The sequence below is a fragment of the Augochlora pura genome, chromosome 9, assembly GCF_028453695.1.
Source record: "Augochlora pura isolate Apur16 chromosome 9, APUR_v2.2.1, whole genome shotgun sequence".
NCBI classification, from domain to species: domain Eukaryota; kingdom Metazoa; phylum Arthropoda; class Insecta; order Hymenoptera; family Halictidae; genus Augochlora; species Augochlora pura.
In genome coordinates, this window is record NC_135780.1 from 8,170,378 (window position 1) to 8,195,711 (window position 25,334).

The window sequence follows — 25,334 nt, forward strand, 5'->3', positions numbered from 1 at the left end:
TGCGACGCTATATAAATTTCGTGTAAGGATTAAGTTAACTAAACGTTGTTAGTATCTAGGTGGTATACGGGAGTTGTAAAGGCAATTGCTACAGTAAATCTTGCCTTTCCTACTTTTATGTTATTAAATAAGATGTTGCGAGTCTATGTGTCTTTTATAGACACTGAGGTGGCAGTTAACGAGTTAATATTGCTACTCCAAAGTGATGAATAGACCATGAATATAGTCAGGGTGTTTGATAGTATGGCAATGAAATTTTTATGGAAATCCTGCGCCGATTAAATTTTATGAGCAGGCGGAGACTTTGGATCTATATAGGGTGGTTGAAAACAAATGTTAATATCCATATTTTCCTGAACCCACGGCAGATGTTAACTTGATTTTCTGCGTCAAATGTGACACAGTCATTTGTTTAGTAACTTTCTGCTAAACCTGTGCGAACTCCATTCTTCATCTCATCTCTTACTGCTAACGATTCCCGAACTATTTCAGAGTTTTATAACGCGGAATGTAATAAGAACGCCGGGCAAAGTGTTACGTTTGAGTTCCTATAAAACTTCATAATGAGATGAAGATCGAGGAACATTTGTCTTACATAGATTGTTTCCGAAATCGTGGCACAACGGGGATGAACGTAATTAATGTACAAAGTAATTGAAAACTGGAGCAAAAGAGTTTGTCTTTAGCCTGCATTTGACTAACATGATCATTCGACGAGTATAGTCATCGCTTAACTGAATATGCAATGTATATACAATATGTACATATTATTAATACATACAAAAAAATTTAACAAAAGTTGTGAAATTATTAATTACTGTTATTGTGATATTAATTTTATACTACATTAGAGAATATACTTTATAAATAACGTGTTTAATACTTCACCAATACTAACAAATTAACAATTAAATTTTCCTTTGCTCTTAAAATGTCTTTTAATAATTTCAATAATATCCATTTCATAAATGAACAAACGCTTTTGAGATTTCGGATGCATTTTCCTTACTTCTCTGTTTACGTGCTACCATTGTATATCTATGAAACGTTTAATTATCTAAATAATTAAATCAACCAATTTAATACTATTGAATATGTAGTCCCGCATTTTTTGTGCATACTTCGAAAGTATATTCTACAAAGAAAAATAAGACTAAGATGTTCTACAACAGAAAGTCCATAAATGCTTTATTGAGTGGTAATGACAAAATTAAGAAACGTAAGAGATATGATAAAATTAACGTACAAGAGACGAATTGATTATAAAAATTATCATCGCTTGCAAAGAAAGTCGACAAAATCGCAAGCAACTAAAATCAACAATAAATTCAGCGGCTCGTGAACAAAGTCGAGCATCACTTTGAAATGGAGATATATGTATAGTCCTCGCGCGACAAGGAAGCACCTTTGTGTTTACATTCCCCCTCTCACTAGCTACCTCACTGGCGTAGCTATCGATCGCTATTGGTCGAAAACGGTGACAAAAATCGACGGTGATCAATAGCGACCGATACCTACGGTAGGGGTAGCTGGTAAGGGGAAGGGGTGTAAACAAAAAGATGCTTTCTTGTCGCGTAAGGACTATAGATATATTTAACAGTGTCTAAATCATATGTTGTACTTTTATCACAAATTCTTAACGAAGCACTCAATTTTATTTTTTCCTGTCGAAGAACGAACGGAAAAATGCGGAACACCCTTTATATCCGAAGTAGAATTTGCCAACATATATAGCATTATAATATTAATTCATATTCTATAATACATTGCTAAAAATAATCGTAAACTAATGTGGGCTAGGATGTGTATACATCATTAAAATAACTTCATTAACATTGTTGCATTTCTCGTCTATGGACATGTCCAACAAAGTCTAATTAATAGTTATTTTGTTGAAAAGGGAATTGAAATATACAAAATTTTATTTTATAATTTTGCATGAGATATAACGGTATATGTTAGCAGCACTATAAAAATTCAAAATTTTACATTTCGAAAATGGTGTATTACACAAAAAATATTCTAGATGATAATTTCACTTTATTTCTATAATACACAAAGCATGGCCCTTGGCCTGCCTGTGTAAAGTGTGCTCGTCGTGCAACACACACACGACGTTTTAAAATATTAAAAAGCTCACTGCCGTGAAATCAATTGTACTTCCAATGAAACAACGGAGGTGCAACAAATCCGTATCGTACAAAGAACATTTCAGTCGATAATCATTCAAACATCGTTATCAGTACGTGTACTACTGTGAAAGAGCTGGCTTGAGCCAGCTACGGAAAGGACGAAATAAAGTTTTCATATGTAAACGTGCGGTTCTCACGAAATGAAACGTGTTTTAGACTCTTAAATCTCGCAAACAGTTCCTATTCCACTCTCCTGGTTTAAATTTTCCAAATGTAAAATGTACAAGGTGTTCGGTATAGCTGGTTCCCTGTTTCGTATCTAAATCGCTTGTAGACAGAATCGTGCCAGGTTAGGTTCGTACAACGTGATTAACCCTCGGTCGACATTGTTATTAGTACATTGGCGAACCGTAAAAATTACTGTGGTTTAATAACGCACGCACCATCTTTGTAGGTGAAGGAATATTAGGTAGCATATTTCCTGTTCCATCATCATATGGTGTCACCATTTAAAAATACATGGGTGATATTGAATACTCAGTAGAACATTAAGAGTGAAAATTATGGTCACAAAATAATAGGCGAAAACAGAAATACTTTGTTTATTAAACGAAATTTCTTACTTTAATGGTTTAGTAAGATTTTGATTTATTTATACGATGTGAAATTTATGCAGATTTTTAAAGAAATGATATATGTTTATACAGGTGCCTCGCAAAGGTATATATTTAGTCGACTTCTTATTATATTAAACGATTTAGATATTTGCAACAATGTAGCTAACGATGTCTTTATATGTAGGCATTTGTACTATATTATAGACATATATACACATCTGTAAACATATACAGTCATTTACACAAATTTATAGACATCAGTATCTGTAGCCACAGAAAATTCCTCGTCAACATTTTAATAATAAAAACATAATTCCCGGATAAACTGAGATCTGTCAATCTATTTGGATATATACATCGATTGCTTTCTTTTCTATCTCACATTAAATTTTAAAATTAGTGAGCACAATATGGTAGACGTCAAACCCAACTCATCCATCTATTTTTGCACCTCGATAAATAAACTAGAAAATATTCAACATTAAAGATATGAGTAAACTTGAACCAGGACAATAAACAAAGCAGATCGAACGTCCTCTGTATTGTAAAAAAAAAAAAGGGGAACACGTTTTATTAAACTGTAATTAAGAGATCGCAAAATGCGAAAGATATACGGGGATAAAAAATGAAATGCGGAATTGCGGTCGGTTTAATTAAAGTCCAGTTTTTCTTTTCATCGTCGCCGTCATCGCTGTCGTCACTGCCTCCACAGAAGACGAACACCTCTGGAACCTCCTTGCATGCATTAGCGAGATGAAAATGACTCGCGAGCTATCGTTCGACGCTCCACTTTCGCCGTTGTCCTTTTTATTTCTCGACGGGCCGTTTCGGAGCCACCCTCGGTCGATTAAGCGTCTTCCACTGCGAAGAACTGGTTCCTTAATAGGAGACAACAGGCACGGCCATTAATTTCGTGGCAGTTCAATGCCTCGATCGACGCTTCAAATGTTTTCGAAATTCCAAGAACACGGTGGACATCAACGACGCCGGATTCTTAAGTTGCTTAATACGAGACTCTCTGGCTTATTTCCGTTAAAGTTTTTGAAGTTTGATTATATTGAAAACATTTAAAAAATGGCGAGTGTGTAATTATTTTCATAAATGCTGTTAGCGCATTCAATGAAATTTATGATTTAACAATTACGTATTAAATAATACGTTATCCTGAAAATTCTTTAATACTTAACACGTTATTGTTTCTAAATATGAGATTGGAAATTCTTGTCCCTTCAAAAGTGACAGTTACAAAAATACTACTAAAAGAAAATGGAAAGTGATAATTAAACAGAGCGATGAAGAAAAAATTATTCTAAATGACGGAAGTGATAACGAAGAAAATTATGGAGCAGAAAAATCGCCAGCCGTAGATAATGATCCATTTATTACGAAGAAGCGGAATTTTCTTTGTATTTTCTAGTGGATTGACCATTTACTTTCAATTAAGGTGTTTTTAATCGGAAATTATGATTGAAAAGAAACGGGTTTCGTATTAGGCACCTTTACACTATTTTTACAGTTTCCAAGACGACACTGCTATCACCTGTTAAGCAACGATTCTACGGAGCACCAATCATCGCGAGAGAATTTTCAATGGCGTAATTAGTCACCAATCGATGCCTCGAACTTCCTTGTCGGGCTCGCGAAAAGTTTTACGGGAAGTTGAGCGCAACATAATCGACTGAATTCGAAATGAGTTTCGGCGAGAATTTTAGTTGTTATGAAAACTACGGGGCCGACGGAATATTCGAAATAGATCGAGAAAGTTGGAAGTTTAAAACTGTTTATTAATGCATATATATTGTTTGTTAATTGATCCGTTACTTAAATTGTTGATAACGGTTTTCAGTTTAATGTATGCCAGGAATTTCTATGGTAGACAAAGTGAGCAATTTAATCCGATTATCGCCCAACTTATATATCCATTTAATAATTAATGTCAAGTAGATTCATTAAAGTATACGACATTTTGTAAAATTGCGTATACTATCGGTCTGTTAAATCGATGATCCATATATTAGATTTGTAAATGATATTTGTTGTATTTGTTCATTTCGCATACCTATCACGACACGATTAAGGCAACATATCAATTATTTGTACCGCGTGTACATAATCATTGGTATTGAATTTTATAATTTTATGAACACGATACGTTCAAATACCTGTGTATCTGCCATAATAAATTATGTGTATTACACACGTTTAAAACACTGTTCATTATTCTTGAAACGTGTCAGGCACGTAATGAACCGGTTCAATAACATTTCAAGTGGCAACATGAAACTCATTCAATCGTAGATCCTATCAAAATGCTTTCATATTTTCAATAAATTCGACGAATTTATATACACCTCCCGCGTAAAATATAACGAGAAATGGATAGCATCGATCGTGCAATGCCGAATAACCTCGAATACGATGAATCTTTGATTTCACGAATTAAAACGCTCCGCTCTGTGCTCCGGGATCTCAAAACAGATCTGAAGGATGAGAGACTAAATCTTCGTCAGGAAATGCAAATGACGTTACTGCAAAAGTTTGTGAAGTTACCATGTAATTACAATAGTTTGACAGGTTACACAATTTTACTTCTTGCCATTAATCATTCCTTGGCTGTTGCCGAATATTAATTGTATAAGATATTTAGCAGAAAATGTTGTTGAATTCACGTTCCACGAGATTATAAGTCATTGAAGACCGAAAGAAATTAACCCTTTGCACTCGAAGCCATTTTAACTGGAAATGCGAAATAATATTTCTGACTCGTACTATTTCTATTCTATGCAGTAAAGCGCACTTTTATGCGCACGAAATTGATTTCTGCGACTCGTAGCAAGAGTTTCACTACTCAACAATTTTTCAAATCTAAACCTTATTGTTATAAAAATTATTTTGGAACGTAATAGAATAATTTGAGTGGTGCCTCAGAGTCACCATTCGAGTGCAAAGGGGGTTAGTTGCAAATATAAATATTTATTAAAGCGTAATTTTACCAAATTAATTGTTGAAAGAGTTGTGAGAACATTGAAATTTTATAGTAATGAAAATATTAAAATTTTAGATGCTTAATGTTTGTTGTGATAATTAGTATGAAGAATGCGTTTTCAGTGCATCACTTCTGATGTCTTATTACATTTAATACATGTGAATTTAACTTATATTATATACGTAATATAAATTAAATTAACATGTGTAATATCAATAACGATAGTGTAATATATAGAAAGATATTCATGAAATTCTACGCGGGTTTATATCGCTTCGGGCAGGCGTTCAACCGCTCTATGTTTAGAGGTAGATTTACCGGTAATGAAAATCACTGGCGGAAAATTACATGGTCAAGCACAATGAGCAGTTTCCGGTGAACAAAACTCAATGAAACAATTATCCTTAGATCACAGGAGGCAGAACTGCTGCCCAGGCAGGCACACACGGATCCCGTGTAGCCCTGTGAAATTACACCAGCCGATACACTCGTCGATAGTAAGTTGGTAGCTCGTTAGTCGCCGGCCGGCCTGTAATCCGTATCGAAACGTTCATCAGGACACGTCGAAGACAAGCCATCTGGCATGCCTCGGTACTTGGATGTATCAGAGGACAATCGAAGATCTACAAGACGAGTTGAACTCGTTCGAGCAACGTCTTTCAGCGCGTACCCTAGGCTCGTACAAGAGGAAAATTTACGACCTCGAGGCAATCTGCTCTGCTGACCTCAACAGAGTGAGGTCCAGGTTCGTCAAATCCCTGCAGGCTTTCCAGAATACGATTCACTCGATCGAGGAACGCGGTCCATGGAGAACCAAGCGTCCGGCTTGTCCATGCTCCGCGAAGACCCCGCAGGAGAATAATACAAACGGTTTAACGCTAGAAAGACCTAACTCGAGGAATGTCGGATTCGTTCGATCGGCGCGGAGGTCCAGGTACGTTTCACTACGCTTTCAAATGATTTCGATTCAATGCGGAATTCATAAGAATCTTTTCTATCCTATTTTCCATAAGCCGCGTCGCGGGCCGACAGCCTTCTATAATAATGGCGATTCTCTTTTCCGTGAATGTGATTACCACAACCCGACCGGTAAATTTCTTTCCTCGTTGTTGACAATTGATTTCTCTCGGACAGTTCTCGGCAAATTCGATTTCAACTGAGATTACTGTTTGAAATTATTCATTTCAACCCGTTCTTTCCAATGCTGTCATTTAAACGTTAAAATAATATCGATGCGTTTGAAGTAATGGCAGTTTCCTTTAACCCTTTGGCTACGGCGGACTCACGACGTCCACTGGGTAAAGCGAAGTTTTTCGTCGGATACGTATTTCTCATTAATATTCAGTATTTTTAATATTAAAATATTAAAATATTAAAAATACTGAATTCTAAAAATACTGTATTTTTAATATTAAAATATTAAAATATTAAAAATACTGAATTCTAAAGATACTGTATTTTTAATATTAAAATATTAAAATATTAAAAATACTGAATTCTAAAAATACTGTATTTATAATATTAAAATATTAAAAATACTGAATTCTATTACATTAAACCAATATTACTTAAAGTGAACATTAATTTTAAGCTTTCTTTACGATATTTAATAATCAAAAATTTAATAATAAACTGGCGAAACGGGCGAAATTTGATCTGGACGCCTATTGGCGTATACAGTACCGGGAGGCCAACATGTGTCGGACGCCAATATGCGGCAACAGTAGTCAAAGGGTTAAGCAAACGTTTTTCTTCAGAAAGTTCATGTTTAAAAAATTTTTGTTCTAACATATCTAGTATTGCCATGGAAGTTTCTTTTAATTATCTAAACCATGGAAATACATTTTCCAATAAACGAAGGCTACACATAAAATACCTTAAACAAAATTAAAATGATAACTGTTTTAATTAATATATCGATTCCCTGTTTCGATTAAAAAGGAATATATTATATTGTACACATCTACGACATCGCATAGTAAATTTTTAGAATTACCAGCATTGTTTTGCAAAGAATTTACTTGTAACTAAAATTTCGTAGTTTTCTTTTGCATGATTTGCCCTGGTTAACTGTTTAATAAATGAAATCTTCTAATAAATTTTTGCACGCAATTAGCTGAGACAAAATTCATTGAATTGACTATTTCTAATTTAAATTTATGTTTTTCCTTGTTGATGTCGTTTCGGCTGAGGGAGAGGTCTACTGGAACTTCGTGTAAAATATTTTCTTCCGGTAAATTATTGGACGGTCTATCGCAAGTCCAATTTGATTTAAGGGCACTTTTAACCTTTCAACCCCTTATTCGGCTGCACTATTTGTTCTACAGAATCACCGACGCCGGACACATGTGTACACTGGTATTTTCATGTCCATGTGTTGGCCACAGTGCTGGGCACATATGCACTACGATTTTGTTGTTTGCTAGTGTCAATGTGTACCGTTCAGCGGAATTGTCTCCGCTGGGGAATTAATTCCACATTCTGCGGCACAAATAAAATGAAACTATTACTGAATATTCGAACATAACTGAATTACAAATTCTAAATTGAAGTGTACGGATGAAAAACTGCCGGCGTTTTCAATAACATAGGTCGCTAAAAAAATGAAACTTGGTCGTGTTGTATTTTTATTGCTAGCAATTATTTGGTATTTTGTGTGATCGCACTGAATAACTATTTCAAATAAATAACGATACGTTACTGGTTTTATTTTTATTATTAAATAATAGTTAGCATTATGATCATTATATTCCTACAGTTGTTCTTATTTTTAAGATTTGAATTATTATGTCTTCTCGATCCTTCATTCTCGTAAAATAGTGAAGAGATTTCCCTGTGCATATTGACTTATATATATTACATAAATCAATATGTAATACTTCTTCATTATTTACCTAACTAAAATAGTTGATTAGAAAATCTCGCACAAAGATGTTATTGCAATCTATAAAATTGTAAAACTTAAAACAAAACATTTTCACCAGTTTTGTAACGTAATACTTGTTCTAAGAAAACGCATTCCAGATATTCATATATGCTGAGTTTTCCTTACAACTAGAATTACAAGACCGGTCAAGATAATTTCTTTTTAAATTTTACAATTATAGGAAATCCAATAAACATCTTCTTGAAGACTTTTTAATAAACTTCTTTATGTTAGTAGAAAATGTAATAGAAATTGTTTGCAATTCGTTTAAATATTACATTATCATCGTTATATAATAACATATTATTGGCACATAACGTCAAAAATATAAAATAAAATCGTATTAACACACGCACAAAGTGTATTATACATGTTGTATAGTTTGAGGTACGCGTCGTATTATGTGTATCAAACCCTCTTAGTACCGGCCAAAAGAGTCTGTATCTGAGCGAAATGTTTAACCTATTAGGTACGACGCGCCACTATAGTGGCTTTCTTGAATGGTTCGTGATTTACTCAATTGTTTTATTTATTAAAACAAACAATTCAAGTGAAAGTGTGTATATACAATATATTAAGAAAAGAATATATGTTATTAATACTATATATAGATATACGGAAAATATATATATTAAGAGAAAATGGTAATTTAGTTAGGAAAAACTTTATTTGCGCAAAATCCTGCCGTACCTAAAAGGTTAAAACTCGTTTCACGAAGTTTGATAAAGTTTCGGAAAGAAATTTCAAGTATTTTGGAAAGCCTGATAAATAGCAAATTCAAAAAGGAAGAAGAAATAAGAAATGAAATTGTTGTTTAATAAAAATATTAAGAAAACTATCTTTTCAACAATAGCCAACGACGATATATCGTTGTTCGGTAATAAGAGGGTTAAGAATTTTGAAGTAGAATAAAATAGCATTAAAGAGAAACGTATAGAAATGAAATAGAAGTATAGTTTGAAATTAAATTCATTTTATTTTGTGCAGGTCTGCCTTCCTTGAGAACAATGTTCGTGGTACATGGTGGACGCGGATTTCTTTAAATCGGTTCAGTGATAGCGAAATGTACACCAAACCCTATAGATCATCGCCTCCCGTCGAAAGTCGACGAAACAGAAGCAAGGAATCTGTAGGTAGCTTAAAAGTTAACAAAAGCCTCACGGTAATCTTCCCCTGCGCATTCAAAGCGTCGCCTATACTGTTTTAGTAAGAAACTGCAGAAATCTGGCACAGTTCAGGCTCTAATTTAAAAAGTATTATCTCCCAAGTGGTATATATTTTTCTTTCGCGTCAATTATTATCGTAAAATACGTGAATAGTAATAACCATGTCTGCGTTGCAACAATGCGGTAATGTAAAATCTGGGCGAAGAATGAACTACAAACACTAATCATATTGTTTAAATATTGTTTAAGAATATTCAGAAAAAACGTGATACCAAATAATCCGTTTGAGAAGACGATACATATATTAATAGTCCGCGGATTTAATGCAAAAATGAATAAATCAAAACAGAATAAACATTTGAAGAATTAAAAAATATTATATCACATTTAACTGTAGGACCTTCATTCAATCAACTTGTTAAATTGATCAAAAATGAAATAAATATATTCCTGGTGTAGCTTCAAAATTTACACATTTTACAGATAAATTTTCATTGGCATAAAAATCCGTTGATTATTATCAAGCCAAATATAGGGGAAATATTTCATATTTTTAGAAAGGAAAATATCATCTGTGTGCTGAAAACATGTTACGTAGGATGTTTTAAAATAATGTAACCCGAAAACCAACAAACTTACACGAAAAAATAAGTAAAAACTGTGGAATGATAGTTTTTTTTATAAAGGTTTTTATTTTGTAATAAATCGATGTTTGAGTTTGGCTGTTACACGTGTGTTCATTCTTTCAATAATTAAAAACTGTCAAATGATAGATTAAGATTCTTTTTTCTTAACCAGGTAGCTGGTTTTGACGAATATACTCGTCGCAACAAGAAATGCAATTTATTTATGATCGGTATACCCTTCGAAACCAACTAACTGCTAAAGGAAACGTTTTAAGTTTCTCAGTCAGATACACGCAGGAAAACTAAAAATTTTAGATCAAGTAATTCACTTCGAATTTAATTTTTTTTAACACGGTTCAAAAAACCACAGTTTGAGAACATGATTAACAGAAGAATCACTTTGATCTGCAAAAGCGTGAATTTGATTTACAGAATTGTATATTTCATTTGCAAATAGATGAAATTGAGATGCAAAAGGTTGGAGATCAATTGCAAAGGGATTAAATTCAAATGCAAAAGCGTGAACTTCGTTTAAAAAAAAAAAAGAACATGAATATAATTTGCAAAGGTATGAATACGTGTCAGCAATGCGATCACTTGAATCGGATAAGCACATTTCTATGTTTAAATTTCTATATCGCTCAGCCAAAGACTAATTATCAATGGTCTTGGTTTGTTGCATAGAATTGAACACTGCGGAGAAAATAACTCTGATGTTACCAATAAATTCATTAATTTTAACAGCTCGCGATGTTTTACGAGAACTAAAGAGTGTCTCACAATTAAACCTAGCTGTCTCTATACTGATTTTCTGAATAGGGTTTCCAATTTTCCTAACACATTATCACTAACGACATTGACATTTTCGTTGATGATTTTAATCAATTTAAATATCAATTCTATGATATTATCAAAAGTTACAATGTTTAGCTTGTATTTGTTTTCGATATTATAGTAATATTATTTTCGTTATCAGCTGTATTATTTTATTAGAATTACTATTATTATTACTATTTAATATTATATATTAAAGTATTATTATATTTAATATTATATAATACTATTATGTAATATTAATACTATATTAATATTGTTACGTCGAATTTTTGTAGAAAAATTAAAAGAGCGTTTGATCCGTCGGTACTCCGAATAACTAACTAAACAAAATAAATAAATTTAGAACGCGGAGCTGTACACTGATGAAAAAACCACACGAACTTCTACCAGTTTACGATATGTTGTTCCACGTGGATTCATTCGGTTTAAGGCTGCGCTAGCAGTTAAAAGGCGGTCTGTATACATATACGTTCGAACGTAGCGTATCGTGTGCATCTACATGAATGCATAGGAGAATCGTAAACCCGGCGAGATTACAAAGTCTCATTTCCATTTCATCTTGAAAAAAATTATGTAGATTAAAGTTTATAATCTGTTCTAAAACTGGGTAGCAGCGATCGCGGCGGCAATCTCGCGTTTGTGCACAGGGTAACGTTATGGCGGCGCATTATATTACGTTAATACATGACACGGGGGCTTAGGGCGCGTTTGGAGCATCCCTGATAGACACCCGGTTCCGCGATATAGACTCGCCGTGTCTCCCGTGTATAATACAAACAGCCTTTACGGCTGATTTTCAGGCGCGCCGTTTCATTTAACGGAACATTGATTTTGATAGAAGGGCCAACCCGGATAGAATCACTGCGACGATTGCGGTATCATCATTTTTAATCGACGCGGAATTTTTCTTAATTCTTTAACTTTCACGCGTTCAAGCCAGACATCGCGTAGTATTTTAATTAATGCGAAATGAAGCCTTTGTATCCTAGGCACGGAGAATTTTGATAATAATACTACCGAGGTATTTTAGATATTCCAATGTTAACCTGAATCACGAAATTATAACAATTTCTCAATTTTACTTCGGTTAACGATATCTTGAATAAGTCATTTAATTTATTACTGCATTTAACTCTCTCTCTACAGTCGTTGCGACATTAAAAACTCCAAAATCAATTTTCAAAATGACGTTTTGTTCTAGATTCTGTAATATTTGAAGAATAGATAAGATTTTAACTGTTGTATCATCCATTAGACTCTATACTAGTAACCATAACATGCAATAAATCTTATAAATTCGAAATACTGTAGGTATAAAAATTACAAAAGTTTTATGATACTCGAATTTAATTAAAAGTGTACAGATAAATGATATCCGTAACGATTTTACGATATTTAGTCAATAATTACTATTCCCACGGTTTAATCGAAAAACCTTTCCTCTCGCACAAGTCTCGACGCGCGTGGCGCCATCTTTCCATCCCCTTTCCATCAGCGAATAAGTCCGAGCTCATAACGGTCGTTCCAGACGTCGATTTCACTTTCCGCGTTCCCATTCGTTTCTTAAATCGATATCAATCGATGGAGCGCGATAAATCGCTGCCTTTGAGAGGAACGAACAAGTCACGGGCCAGGGAGAGAGAGAGAGAGAAAAAAAATTGAGGAAAACTGGATAAACGAGCCACGCTCAAGTGAGCAGAACAGAGACAAATAGAGGGGAAGTCAGAAATAAGGAACGAAAACGTCGGAAGTAAAAAAGAGAAGCAAGAAGGAGACTAATGGAACCGCGAGAAATCAAGTTAGCAGAGAGACGGGGAATCTGTTGCCAGAGGGGTTTAAGTAGAGCAACCGGGTGGCTGTACCTCGATCACGAGAGAGAAATATGATACCGAGAAGATGAAACTTTATTCTTACATATTGTATGAAAAAAATTTATGAGCACAGAGACGCGAAAGAATCTTATCGTGGATCAGCTGTTCCATCAAGAGTAATTCGTTATTCAATATCATTGCATGATTTTCTAAGTCGTATTTATATTTTTCTTTCGAATGAAATTAATCCGTTTTCGAGTCAAAGTGTTCTTTTCAAACAAATTCGCTCGTTCGTAAATCAAACTCGCAGCTTCAAATCAAGTATTCGCGAATCAAAATTTACCTTTTTGTAAATCAAATTTAGTCTTTTATAAATCTCATGCACCCTTGTGCAAATCAAATTCACTCTTTCACTGATTCAATTCGCTCATTCGTGAATCAAGTTGCTTCGCATTAGTTTCGTATACTGTTCTAATGGAAATCAAATTCAATGCAAATTTATTGTTCGAACAGTTAATTTAAAATACTTGAATTTGGGAAATCAGGATGTGATATAAACGTTTAACATTTTCTTTTCAATTGGCACAAACTCATCGGCTCCATTGCTTAAAATATTTGGAAGTACGAGTTCATTTTCGTTGTTAACGTGCTCAATATTTTCTCTCATTATGTCTTCATCCGTCGATATATCATAAAATATCGTCGAAATGTGAATTTTTGGATTAATGACACTTTTCGATTTTTTGGCTAATTCAAGAGCTTCGAAAAGATTTATTGGCAACGTAAATTCAGATCACCTACAAAAATCAGTGTGTAAATAGCTCTTTCATTTTATTTCTCATATTTTCCTTTATTTCTCGCGTAAAAAGGGATTGCACGAAAAGATGTCGCGTTAATTCAGGGACAGGCGTAAGTTTGTCAAAGATTCTAATTGAAATAGCAAGACGACTGTATTCGGAACGGAAAGCGTTGCCGTTTCTCTAAAACGAGTGTACTCGTCGTGCACAGCCGTTTGAGTTGACGCAAACTTTGATCGAAGTAGGAGCCCACCTAAATTTCATAACGTGGAAATTCGAGGACAGAAGATTCCAAACTTCAATAGTCGTTCGCGGGTGGTCGGTGCATGCGAACGAATTGTAGATTAACGCAGGTGAGCCTATTTACCGTGAGCCCGCTCCTGACGGAAACACAGATTCTCTAAAATCTAGGTTGACGTTTCGTGTTTTCAGCGGTGACGTCGGCAGTCGCCGCTCCACAGGATCACAGAATTCGAGATTGACCGTGAAAACTCATTTCACCCGCGGCCTCAACTCGTTCGTCGAGAATCATTCACACGAACATTCGCCGCAGCGCCCATGTTTCATGCGATATGAATAATAATCTATCCGGTGACTACATCAACAGCCAGCCTTCACTGAACACGAGCCAGGGATGACTTTTTATTGGCTCTCGCTCGTTTTCGTCGGCGAATGGGCCAAAAGTTACGCAAATATGTGCGGAGGGTGGAAGAAATTTGTGAAAGCTGAAACTAGGGCTGCGCTCGCAGCCTAATCTGAGTTTATTTCCACCCCTCTCTTCGTTGCTTCTTTTTTTTTCTTCGATATTTGCTACAAATATTTGTCCGCTAAATTATACAAATTTTAATCTATTATTCGAAGGCCGTACAGGTTGATTCGGACAAACTGATCCCGAATCGTTTCTCGACTTTCTTCAATGCTAGTATTATCTCTACGTACGTCAACGTGTAGCTGAAAAATGTTATCTACATCATTTCTTAATTTTACCGCTTGAATTGTTTAAACATTTATTACTAAACTTAATAGATACTACCTATATAGAAGACTGTCAAATTCATCACTAGACTGCATCAATAACAAGGCATAAAAACTAAATAGCAAGTCTTTCTTTCATCGATTTCGTATATTAAAAATAATACATTAATATTTTAAAATTTCTTTAATCTATTTAAAACTTTAAATTGTATCCGCTTAGTTTAGCCACAAATGCAAGAATCCACAGTACAGTTTAACATAAAAAATCAGTATGCAAGCGCGACTAATTATTTTCTTTCTAAATTATAAATCAATTACTGATACACATATTGAATTTGTTTTATAAAATATACTAATATTGTCCGAAATACTAATAATACTTAATTTATGAAAAAATCAAATGTCAATAGAGGTATGGTAATTTTTTTAATACCATGTTTTGATTAGCATTTTCTGGGAAAATTTAGCTTCAATACAGATAAATTTACCAGATGATTTATGATAGAAATTTGATATAATTATATATAGGCAGTATTTTCCAAGTAATTCGAGGTTAGATTAGGCGAATCAACCTGTATACGATATCCGTATTTCCCAGATGGCAGTGCACAGATAGGGGTGATAACTGCATAATGGAGATGTTCTCGACCTACATAAATATCGGGCTAATGGGAAAATAATGATCGATACGAGCCATTCGATGCGATAATCCGCGCAACGATTCTCAATTACTATAATTACGACTATTAGAATGAAATCGAAGCCCCAAAATTATCGTACCAGGATAATCTTCAATTGTTTAAACGAAATAAATTTTGTAAACTCATAAACAAAATTCTATAAGATTTATGAACGCAAATATTAGTTCTCATATTTTTAATTATCAAATGCACATATGTACATGCAATCAAAAATTATTTAACACGAACGTGTCTCCTGTAATTCTTGAAACTGATAAAGACAGCAAGTTAAGTGTAAAAAAACGAAATCAGTAGCTCATACTTTAATTAGAAGTTACTTAATACTTCCATGAAATTTTATATTTTTCCCTTGTATTAATAATACACGTCACTTTAATTCAGGAATGAAAATAAAACTGAAATTGAAATTTTGATTTTATTCCAGATAGATTTAAATTCACATATTCCATTTTTAACGTAATGAATAGAAAGGATTGTTATTAATTTAGATTTTTGAATTGTTTGATTAGAACAGCGTTTGAAATATAATTTCGAACACACATCCATTTTACCAATTGATTGGTAAAATATCTAAACTATAAATAATATGTTATACCATTGTTTCGACCGTATAACTCCACTATTTATGCACTATCAATAATCCATAATAATACGGATATCGAAACCATTCGCGATAAAACATATTCTTCGTTCCGCGGATATACAAAATCGTTAACATAAATTGTACGTTGTAAACATTCAACTCCAACTGTTAAATCATTTAAAAGATTAAACGAATAAACGGCAACATCGCGGCGCTTAAAATGAAATTACCATAATAAAAGAAAAAAAAACGTCGATGAACGATAGGAAATTTCATCCCCCATTTAAAAATCTTCGAAGCTGAATTTCGAATCACTGTGTCGACACCGTCTCACATTTTTCCGTAACTTTCGCAACGACGTCGCGATATGAGATGCACTTTGACATCAAATAGACTGTTCTACTTTGAAATGCAATATGCACGACGATGGTACCTCTCTCGTTTAGTCGAGTGGACACTCATTTCTTATTTAGTTTCTTTACTACGATATGAAGAGAAATTGTTTAAATATCATCGCATATTATAAAAATCACACTTATGAAACACAAATTGAACACGTAAATGATTGGAAAATATGTTTACGAAGAGAAGTTTAGTTATAGGTATATGAATTAATTGTTACTTGAATGTAAACTGTAATTCGAATGAAACGTAACTCCAAACTAATAGCTAGTTGATCTGGTAAATAAATTTGATTAAAGACAATATCTATATTTCTTTTTATTTTATATCGTCATCATCAATGATATTATATATCATCTTTCTTATTTTAGACTAAAGCGTTATGTAAATTCTGCTTCGATTTATTTTAGTTTTCATCGATCCCGAGTTGGTACAAGATACGAGAGATAAAGCTATTCCGTTTCGGAAAGAGAGCTTCGACAATGGTATTAGAAACATGGATTTGATTTTTCATAGAAATTAATGTCCACGCGCCATTAACTCCGTTGACAACATGCAATGCCACTACCATATGTATAGATGTAATGTGAAACTATACAAGATGTAATTAGAATATAGAACGAAGAGGAGCAAGCAGACTCACTTGTTGTAGAGGACTATGTCGGGCCGCCATATGTGGTCGGACGGCACGTGTAACATGTGAACTCCTCCGTATTCCTTTGGCTCCCAGCGCAGTTTATAATCGTACCATGACTTGAAACAACCAACACAAAAAATATGACCATATTATTAATCCGTTCTCCGATGAGTAAAAGTTCCATGAAAATTTCGATTAACCATTTGCGCGAATACATGCATTAACCCTCATCCTGGCCTTATTTTTCAAACTCAATGAGTCATTTGTATGTCAAATGGCGCTATTATGACAAATCAATACAATAACAAAAGAACAATTTATTTCAATAAATATTTCTTGAAAATAATTGTGAATATATTTACACAATATTCTCTTCTCATTTTTTTTTTGCTTCTTTACAGTTATTAAATTTCAAAATATTATACGAATTTTTAATTATACAATTGTGAGGATGATTCGTCGCGCGAAGATCAATTATACAATTGATTATTTAACCCTCTTAGTACCGACTAAAAGAGTCTGTATGTATAAATGTTTAAAACTCGTTTGACGAAGTTTGATAAAGTTTCGAAAAGAAATTGCAAGGATTTTGAAAAGCCTGAAAAATGACAAGTTCAAAAAGGGAGAAGAAATAAGAAATGAAATTGTTGTTTAATTAAAATATTACGAAAACTATCTTGTCAATAATAGCCAACAACGATGTATCGTTGTTCGGTACTAAGAGGGTTAAAATCATAAAATACTTTCTTAAATTCAATGACTAAAATTAGCTTCAATCTCAGTGTTGCGCACGGTACACGTCACTGTCTATGTTCCTCCAAGCCTGAAATATGCGCATCACTATTGCTGGATCAGGGAGCACCTCAGTCGTTAATAACTTGACAACAAAGCCGCTATATCAAAATCGTCATCCCCGATTTTCATCTCATTGTCAGATCGTAAAATAACCTTTTAATATACTTGACTAACAAAGCTGAACATTTTAAATACAGTAGGTTAATACGTTTACTCATAAATGGCTTAATATTACTTCGTAAGAATTAACAAACCTATCACGTGTAAATCTAAAGAAGAATTTAAATCAAAGAGTACAATTTTTAATTAAATCATTACCCCTTGTTGTCGAATTGAATACATAAAGAAACATTATTCAAGGATCAAGTAAGTAACTATCTGATAAATGACTTATGTAGAAATTATATAAATGTACGTTCGACTGAATCTGTATATAAATAATCTACTAAAGCTTAACAAATTTTTATGAGAAAAGCTTCAATTCTATTTTCAAAAATTTCTTGGATAAAGACAAATACAACTGGATACATGGGAAAGCCACAAAGAATTAAAGCGTCGTCTCGCACCTGTAATGTCTTTACATCCCCAAGCATACCTTGTTAGGGCGTTCTGCAAATATTAGATAAAAGAACATAGCAAGATTTTGGATCATTATGAAACATAAAAACTCCCTGCATTAATTCAGGAAATTGGAATCAAATAAAAATTATATTTATAATTTATTGATATGAAATCATTTATATTTTTAGGTCATTATAAATATTTAAATATATACATTCTAATTTGAAGCCATATACCAATTTCTCAAAAGCTTTTTAATTTTAAAGCTAAACGTATGGGAGAAAATCGAATTAAAACTCGAGTAGATAATGCCATTTTGGTATAATAAGTTGATAGTTTAATAATAAATTGAGATAAGTAACCGTGTCAATTTTATTTTCAAATGAGAAAACGAAAAAGGTTTACAAAATACGAAGTGCATACTGCGATATCAGTTATTCTAATTATTAGAACATTGACAAATGCAAAATTCAACAATTGTTAAGTTTGAAAACATTTTGGAAAGCAACGATCGATTTATATTTAGAAATAATTTCAATAGTCAATGTTTTGCACTAAATACAAGTGTCAAAATGATGTGATCTAATGAAATACACTGAAATATTATTTACTACATAAATACAGCAGATGGTAAGCATAGTTGCAAAAATTATACTTTTTTGTTGCTGCATTGTTCCACGTGAAATAAAACTTTTTAATATTACAGTTTCACGTTACCCGAGTTATTGGATTTTTAATTAAGTTATCTGAAACCGATATATAGGATGATATTTTAGTGCTTTTAACAATTGTAATGAGTTGCTAATAATGTAACACCGTCTTTGAATTCTTGCAATGTCCTTACGCTTTTGTATTTAATCTACTGAATTTTGTCACAGATGCATGAAATCCGTAATCCAATTATGACTCTTGTGCTCGCATCTTTTAATCACTTTGTCCATAGTGTCTCACATATTATTTGTGGAGTTGTTTGGAATCCGTCATGTGCAGAACGCTCTTTGATAGGACCCAAATTGTTTGTGTGTAGATCCAACAAAGCTATAGGAATATCCGAACAATATCTGTAGAAATGAAGAGGTAAAGACAGTCAATAGTAGAACGTCTCCAGGCTTGCGTTCAGATGCAAGGAGCTCATTTCGAACATCTCTTGCGAAGGTAAGCAAGCACAATGCGTTAAGGAAGAAACTCGTTATTACTCGAAAACAAGGTCGAACGCAGTACACGTTTATATGAACTTTTAGGATTGTTTCCATGTACAGAGCTCACTGCTGTAGCAGTTCCTCGATGCTGAGAGGAAATCTCTACGCCAGATTACAATATAATCCAAATTTCAGTGCTAGATATTCGTACGATAAAATTAAAATATATAAATTTAGAAACTAACCCAATGAAATTTACTTTGGAGATTGCAAACTTAAATATGCTATTGGAAGTAAATGACGTAGTGTAAGTAATATTAAATAATATTAACTAACAAGTAATAATTGCGTTATGTTCGAATAGTTAAAAAACGAGAGCTTTTTATTTTTTTTTTTGTCTATCTAAGTAATAGCAAAATTGTAACAAAGTAGCTTAATCATTGTCTGGTACAGACTCTCCTTCATCATTTACAAAATTGCAAATCGTTTAGTCCTGTTTTAAAAAAGTTATTGTGTTTTAAAAAGCGTCTGAATATTAATCAGTGTCACCATAAAATGAACGAACAATTTATATTTTATTAATATATTGATACTACTGATTTATTTTTCAATAAGGGCAGGCTATGCATTACTATACACTACACAATATACATACAAGGTGGACGTCTTGCTTACGTCAACAAAAACCGTGACGCGACGGAAACATTCTTACTAGCAATATGAACTGTGTCAGAAGAAAATCGCGTCACAAGGATACCCTTTCGGGAAAGGTTTGTCGCAATTTTCACATCGTGTTATATTGAAACCATGTTCCCAAAGTACTGCGTTATACAAAGGTGCCACTGTAAATACATACAATTTTTCATTATAAAAATTAAAGTATTTGTGCCCATAATTATGAAAGTGGTCTAAGTCATATATTTCTTGTTTCGAGATACTATTTAATGAATCGCATTTGCATAAATTAAAATATATTTTTACATTATGCGATCTTTTTATTTAGAATTTTATTAGTCTTGAATAATAGAAATTTATTATGAATATGAAATTTTGTGTGAATTTCATACGAAAATGTTGTTTTTAAAGTTTGAATTGACATGGACCATTTTCAAAATTAACTAAATGTATTATAGATGACTTAAAATAATAAAGAACTACGAGTTTTATTTGAAACAATAACTTTAATGAAATGATTTGTGCACATTTATTAATGATTCTCAAAAAGTAAAGCATTTTTATCATTTCGAGTTTTTATGTTTTTTAAAATGTTCCTGAAAAACTGGAGGAACGTATGGTAGTAAACACATAATATCTTTATGTCTTTCTTCCGATACTGGTTCAGTGGTGGTGCTTATTATTTAGTTCAGAGACGCGTGAAAAAGGGACACGCGCCGTTTACAAGTTATGTATATATAATTTCTTTAAATTTTTCACTTGGACCACTTTCATAATTAACACGAAATGAATTCCATATAATGTTGAAAGTACAACCACCATCTAACGGTTCATTTTAGACGATATCGTAAAAATTACATTGAATAAATTTAGTTTAAAATAATATGGTGTAGAATAACTGATAAACTCATTTTTTTTAAATTTTGACTTTGACCACTTTCATAATTATGGGCACGTTTAACAACAGTAAAAATTGCGTTAAAGGCAGAGAAATTGTAACATCTGCCCAAACGCTGGTTACCATAGTGTAATATTACAACGTTCGAACTTTGTGGACAGCTCAAGCAGCTTGCAACTCGAACCTGCTTAAAGCCAGACAAGCAGGAAGAAGTTCGAGCTGCTTGATGCTTGAACATGTTCGAACGTCTGCCAGCAGAATCCCTGCGCTCGAGGTCTCGAACCTGTTCGAGCAACCGGGTGTCAGCCCAAGCGGTTTCAAGCTTGAATCGGCTTAAATTTTCAATCGCCTCGAACGCTATCTGTGTCTCTCCCGTCTCCAAAGCCGTCAAACTGCTCGACGCAGCGCCTGCTTACGGAGGCTATCCACGGACAAGTACCGCTCTAGTTGCGAGTCTCACTGATGGGGTTCTCCTAATCAACTTAGCCAAGAGAAAAATTTTTTGTGACCAGAGGACTTAAGCGCGCTTCATTCAACAGTTTCTTCAATTTTTCAGATAAAATTTTGAAAATATTTTTTCTCATGACATTTTTTACGTCGAATTCGAATGTGTAGAGATATCGTAAATATATTTTTCATGTTACTAGATGTCTTTTTTTTTTAAATCACTAGAACGTGAAGTATATACCTTTATTTTCTCAGTTCGATTTTCTTATTTCAAAAAACATGTTTTTCAAAGTGTAGTATTATTGATTTATATTATTTAAGTGAATATTTTCTGAGATAGGTTGGGATTTACAGGTATCGATTAGAAAATATTAGTTTCCTATCATTTATAATAAATGTTATAACAAATGCCTCTTAACTTCCGCTTTCATTAACAGATGGACAGTAAACCGTATTTCATCGATATCTAGTTGTAGCTCTCACGTCATGGCAGTTATAACAGCACTTCTAAAAGTCAAATCGAAAGGACAAATTTTCCTTGTTTAAAGTTTTAATTGCATTAGTTCGATACTCTCTTATACCATTGCATCTACAGTTCTTTACAGATTGTCACAGACTCCCATGAAAGATCTGAATGCTGTCGAACTTTCTACAGTCCCTGCGAAGCGAGTCTCGATCCTCATGATTATTTTTTCTTGGCCAGCAACTTTATCCTACAGTGAAACAACGATTTCTATATTTTCGTATAACCCTAACCTTCCATTTGACGATAATTTTGCTAATCTTAATCCTAATCTCATCTATGCGTCTGAATTCATTTCTTAATCTTCTTACATTTGCCAGCCTGTGAGTAACCTTATCCGACGAGGCCCATGTTCTTCAGGTACTTAAGCGGGCATTCCAATCTAAAAGTTTGAAGAAAATTTCCTTTCTTTGCCCTTTCTTGAGAAGTAATGTTTTCAGAGAGGAGATTTAACTCCGTGAAGGGGGTCATGAATAGCAAATGTCGAAAATATTAAACACAAACAATTTTAAATCTACACTTTTTCCGTCCATGGTTTTTAACCCTTACAGGACCATGTCATTCTTAAAAGTAAATATTAATATGTAACTGTTATTTCTAGTTCGCTCAGACGTAAAATAAATAAAAATCATAAGACAAAATGCATAACAATATATAGTCTTTTTGGAATTTTATGGGAAATATTATTCTCAACAGACTATAAAGGTAACATAGCTTCTAGTTAAGCTTATTATACAATGTCTTTTATTTAGTGGTTTATTATAACATAATTTCATTACCAGACATTCGTTTTCATTTGTTCAAGTATACTTTATTATTGCACAAAATTATGCTTACTAAATAATATAAAACATGCGAGAGTATACAGTAATATATTATTACACGACACAATAAATTGAAATAATTACAGAGTACAGTCCGCGAATGTTTTAAAAAATGCAAACAAAGTAATAATAAAAAGCTAAGTGTTACAATATAAAAATTGACGTTTATAATGTTTGGAAATTTAACAAATCTATTGCATCTTATTTTTTAAATCCACGAGTTTGAATTTAAAATTCGCTGGAATACGAAATGGGGAACCGATTGTTATACGTATCAAAGTATACGCAAGGTAAAATACGCAAAACAGAAACGTTTCTCATTAATATCGCAACAATTGTTTCTCGAGTAATCGGGTTGAGAATTTTAATCGAATACTATTCACCGCAGTAAATTAACATTTGCGCGATGAAAGATAAACCAGTTTACGGGCATAAATATTTCCCAAAACAGTAGGAATTCTTCCGTCCTACATTGTTTGCTCATTTCGTGTTATGTCAGAACGAAGTTCGTTTTATACGGAGGTTTCTTATTGCATTACAAATTACTAGATCAGGTCTCATAAGTTTTAATCCCGCGAGAAACGAGTTTCTCCATTGAACTTTCTTTCGTTCGTTCCAGATACCGTCGAATTAATCATCGAACCAGTTTCCATTACATTTAGCTCCATCGGGAATTCAAATTGGTACCTTCTAAAATCTCTGATACGTTTCCTGGGACATGTAGACGTATCTGTGGCCGACAGGTGATAGAATCGATTGCTCAAAGAGGTTAGTTCCAACCGTGGAGATTCACAATCACGTATCGATAAGAGCGTCCATTTTAGAGACCAGTCAATATATCGGAAGTAAATTGATAACAATAGTAGCACGCCGATCGCCTTTCCATCCACGGACACGTCTCTCTTTCTACTTTCTATCTCCGCTACCTTTTCCACTATCAGTTTCTACCCTCTCTGCCCATCAGACTGCTTGTCTTTCTTTCCTCTCTGTTCCTTTTCCTATTGGAACCTCGTTATCTCCAGTCCATACTTCTAAACCGTCATCATTCATTATTCGATTTTCCCCATCAGTGACCAAGTAACAAATTTTCAGCGCCACGTTTATATGGCCGATGTCTTTTGCCGACAATATAATTCATGATACCAAAAATATCGAGATTTTCTTCTCGTTCGTGTTACAAACATCTGTGGTTCTATAGAGTGTCCCAAAATTCATGCAAGATTTGAATTTTGCGCCGTTTGTGCGGTAAAGTGTTGCCAACCAAAAAAAAAAAATACAGAATGACAGCTGACAGTTCAGGGTTATTAAAGATGGAGCGCTACACAAAAGAACAAAGCATTTTTATTGTCAATAAAAAATTTACAATTTTTAATTATAAATCTGTGTTTTCTATCAAAATTACTTCTTGCGTGAATTTTGGGACACCCTTTATTAGGGGGATCGGAAAGTAATGTCGTTTTTCTACATTAAATTCAAACATATCAATTTATAGCAAGATTTTATTTTTAAACAATAATGTAATCACCCTCGTCATCGACAACCTTTTGCCATCTAGTATGCAAATTGTCAATGCCTGATCGATAAAAATCAAATGGTTTTTGATGAAAATATCTGGAGATTGCATTTTGAACATCATTCGAATTTTCAAATTTTTTGCCACTTAGAAAATGTTGTAGCGATTGGAATAAATGAAAATCCGATGGCGCAATATCGGGTGAGTATGGTGGGTGAGGCAACACCTTCCGAAATTACCGGATTTAAACTTAGAAAATCATCTTTGGCATTTTCGAACGTTTAATGCGTTTGGATAAACATGGCAAATGTTTTTGGTAGCAACCGTTGCGTTACTACCCTTGCGAAACTCAAAAAGTATAGAATGCCGGATATATAACTCTTCTGGTATTTGGCTGCCCATTTCGCCGTAAATTGCGAAAAAGATTTAAGATGTTACTATTTACGAGAACACAGGTCACTCTAACTTTAAACTGTCTTTAGCACGCCTTTGAAATACGTAATAACCTAACAAATAAGTAACGAATATCGACATGCGCAAAAACGACATTACTTTCGGGTCCCCCTAATATATTAGCATAAAGCTACCTAATATGACATTTCTTTACATGAAATCTATTTTAATGTAATTATTATAATATATTAAGTTTCCGTATGAGAAATTTTCAAGGTGGCGCAACTTTGTCCTACCAGTATACTTGTGGGTAGCCTATGGGAGGGTGAGCCAAGGTATTGTCGGTTCGGTGAATTGACGACGGTGGAGC

The 25,334-nt window shown here is 33.5% G+C and overlaps 2 protein-coding genes across 4 annotated transcripts in view; one reads left to right on the forward strand and one right to left on the reverse strand.

The window, feature by feature from the left end:
* The window catches only part of Nachralpha4 (nicotinic acetylcholine receptor alpha4), a 306,886-nt gene that overhangs the window by 160,388 nt on the left and 121,164 nt on the right, over positions 1 to 25,334 (reverse strand). For all 3 annotated transcript variants that reach the window (XM_078191154.1, XM_078191155.1, XM_078191156.1), the window contains exon 3: positions 17,203 to 17,312. In XM_078191154.1, the coding sequence (XP_078047280.1) occupies positions 17,203 to 17,312 (110 nt within the window). The remainder of the gene's footprint in view (positions 1 to 17,202; positions 17,313 to 25,334) is intronic.
* LOC144475349 (uncharacterized) lies at positions 5,125 to 9,868 on the forward strand. The gene is made up of 4 exons (XM_078191157.1): positions 5,125 to 5,302; positions 6,144 to 6,232; positions 6,293 to 6,669; positions 9,649 to 9,868. The coding sequence occupies exons 1-4, from the start codon at positions 5,125 to 5,127 to the stop codon at positions 9,866 to 9,868; spliced, it is 864 nt and encodes a 287-aa protein (XP_078047283.1).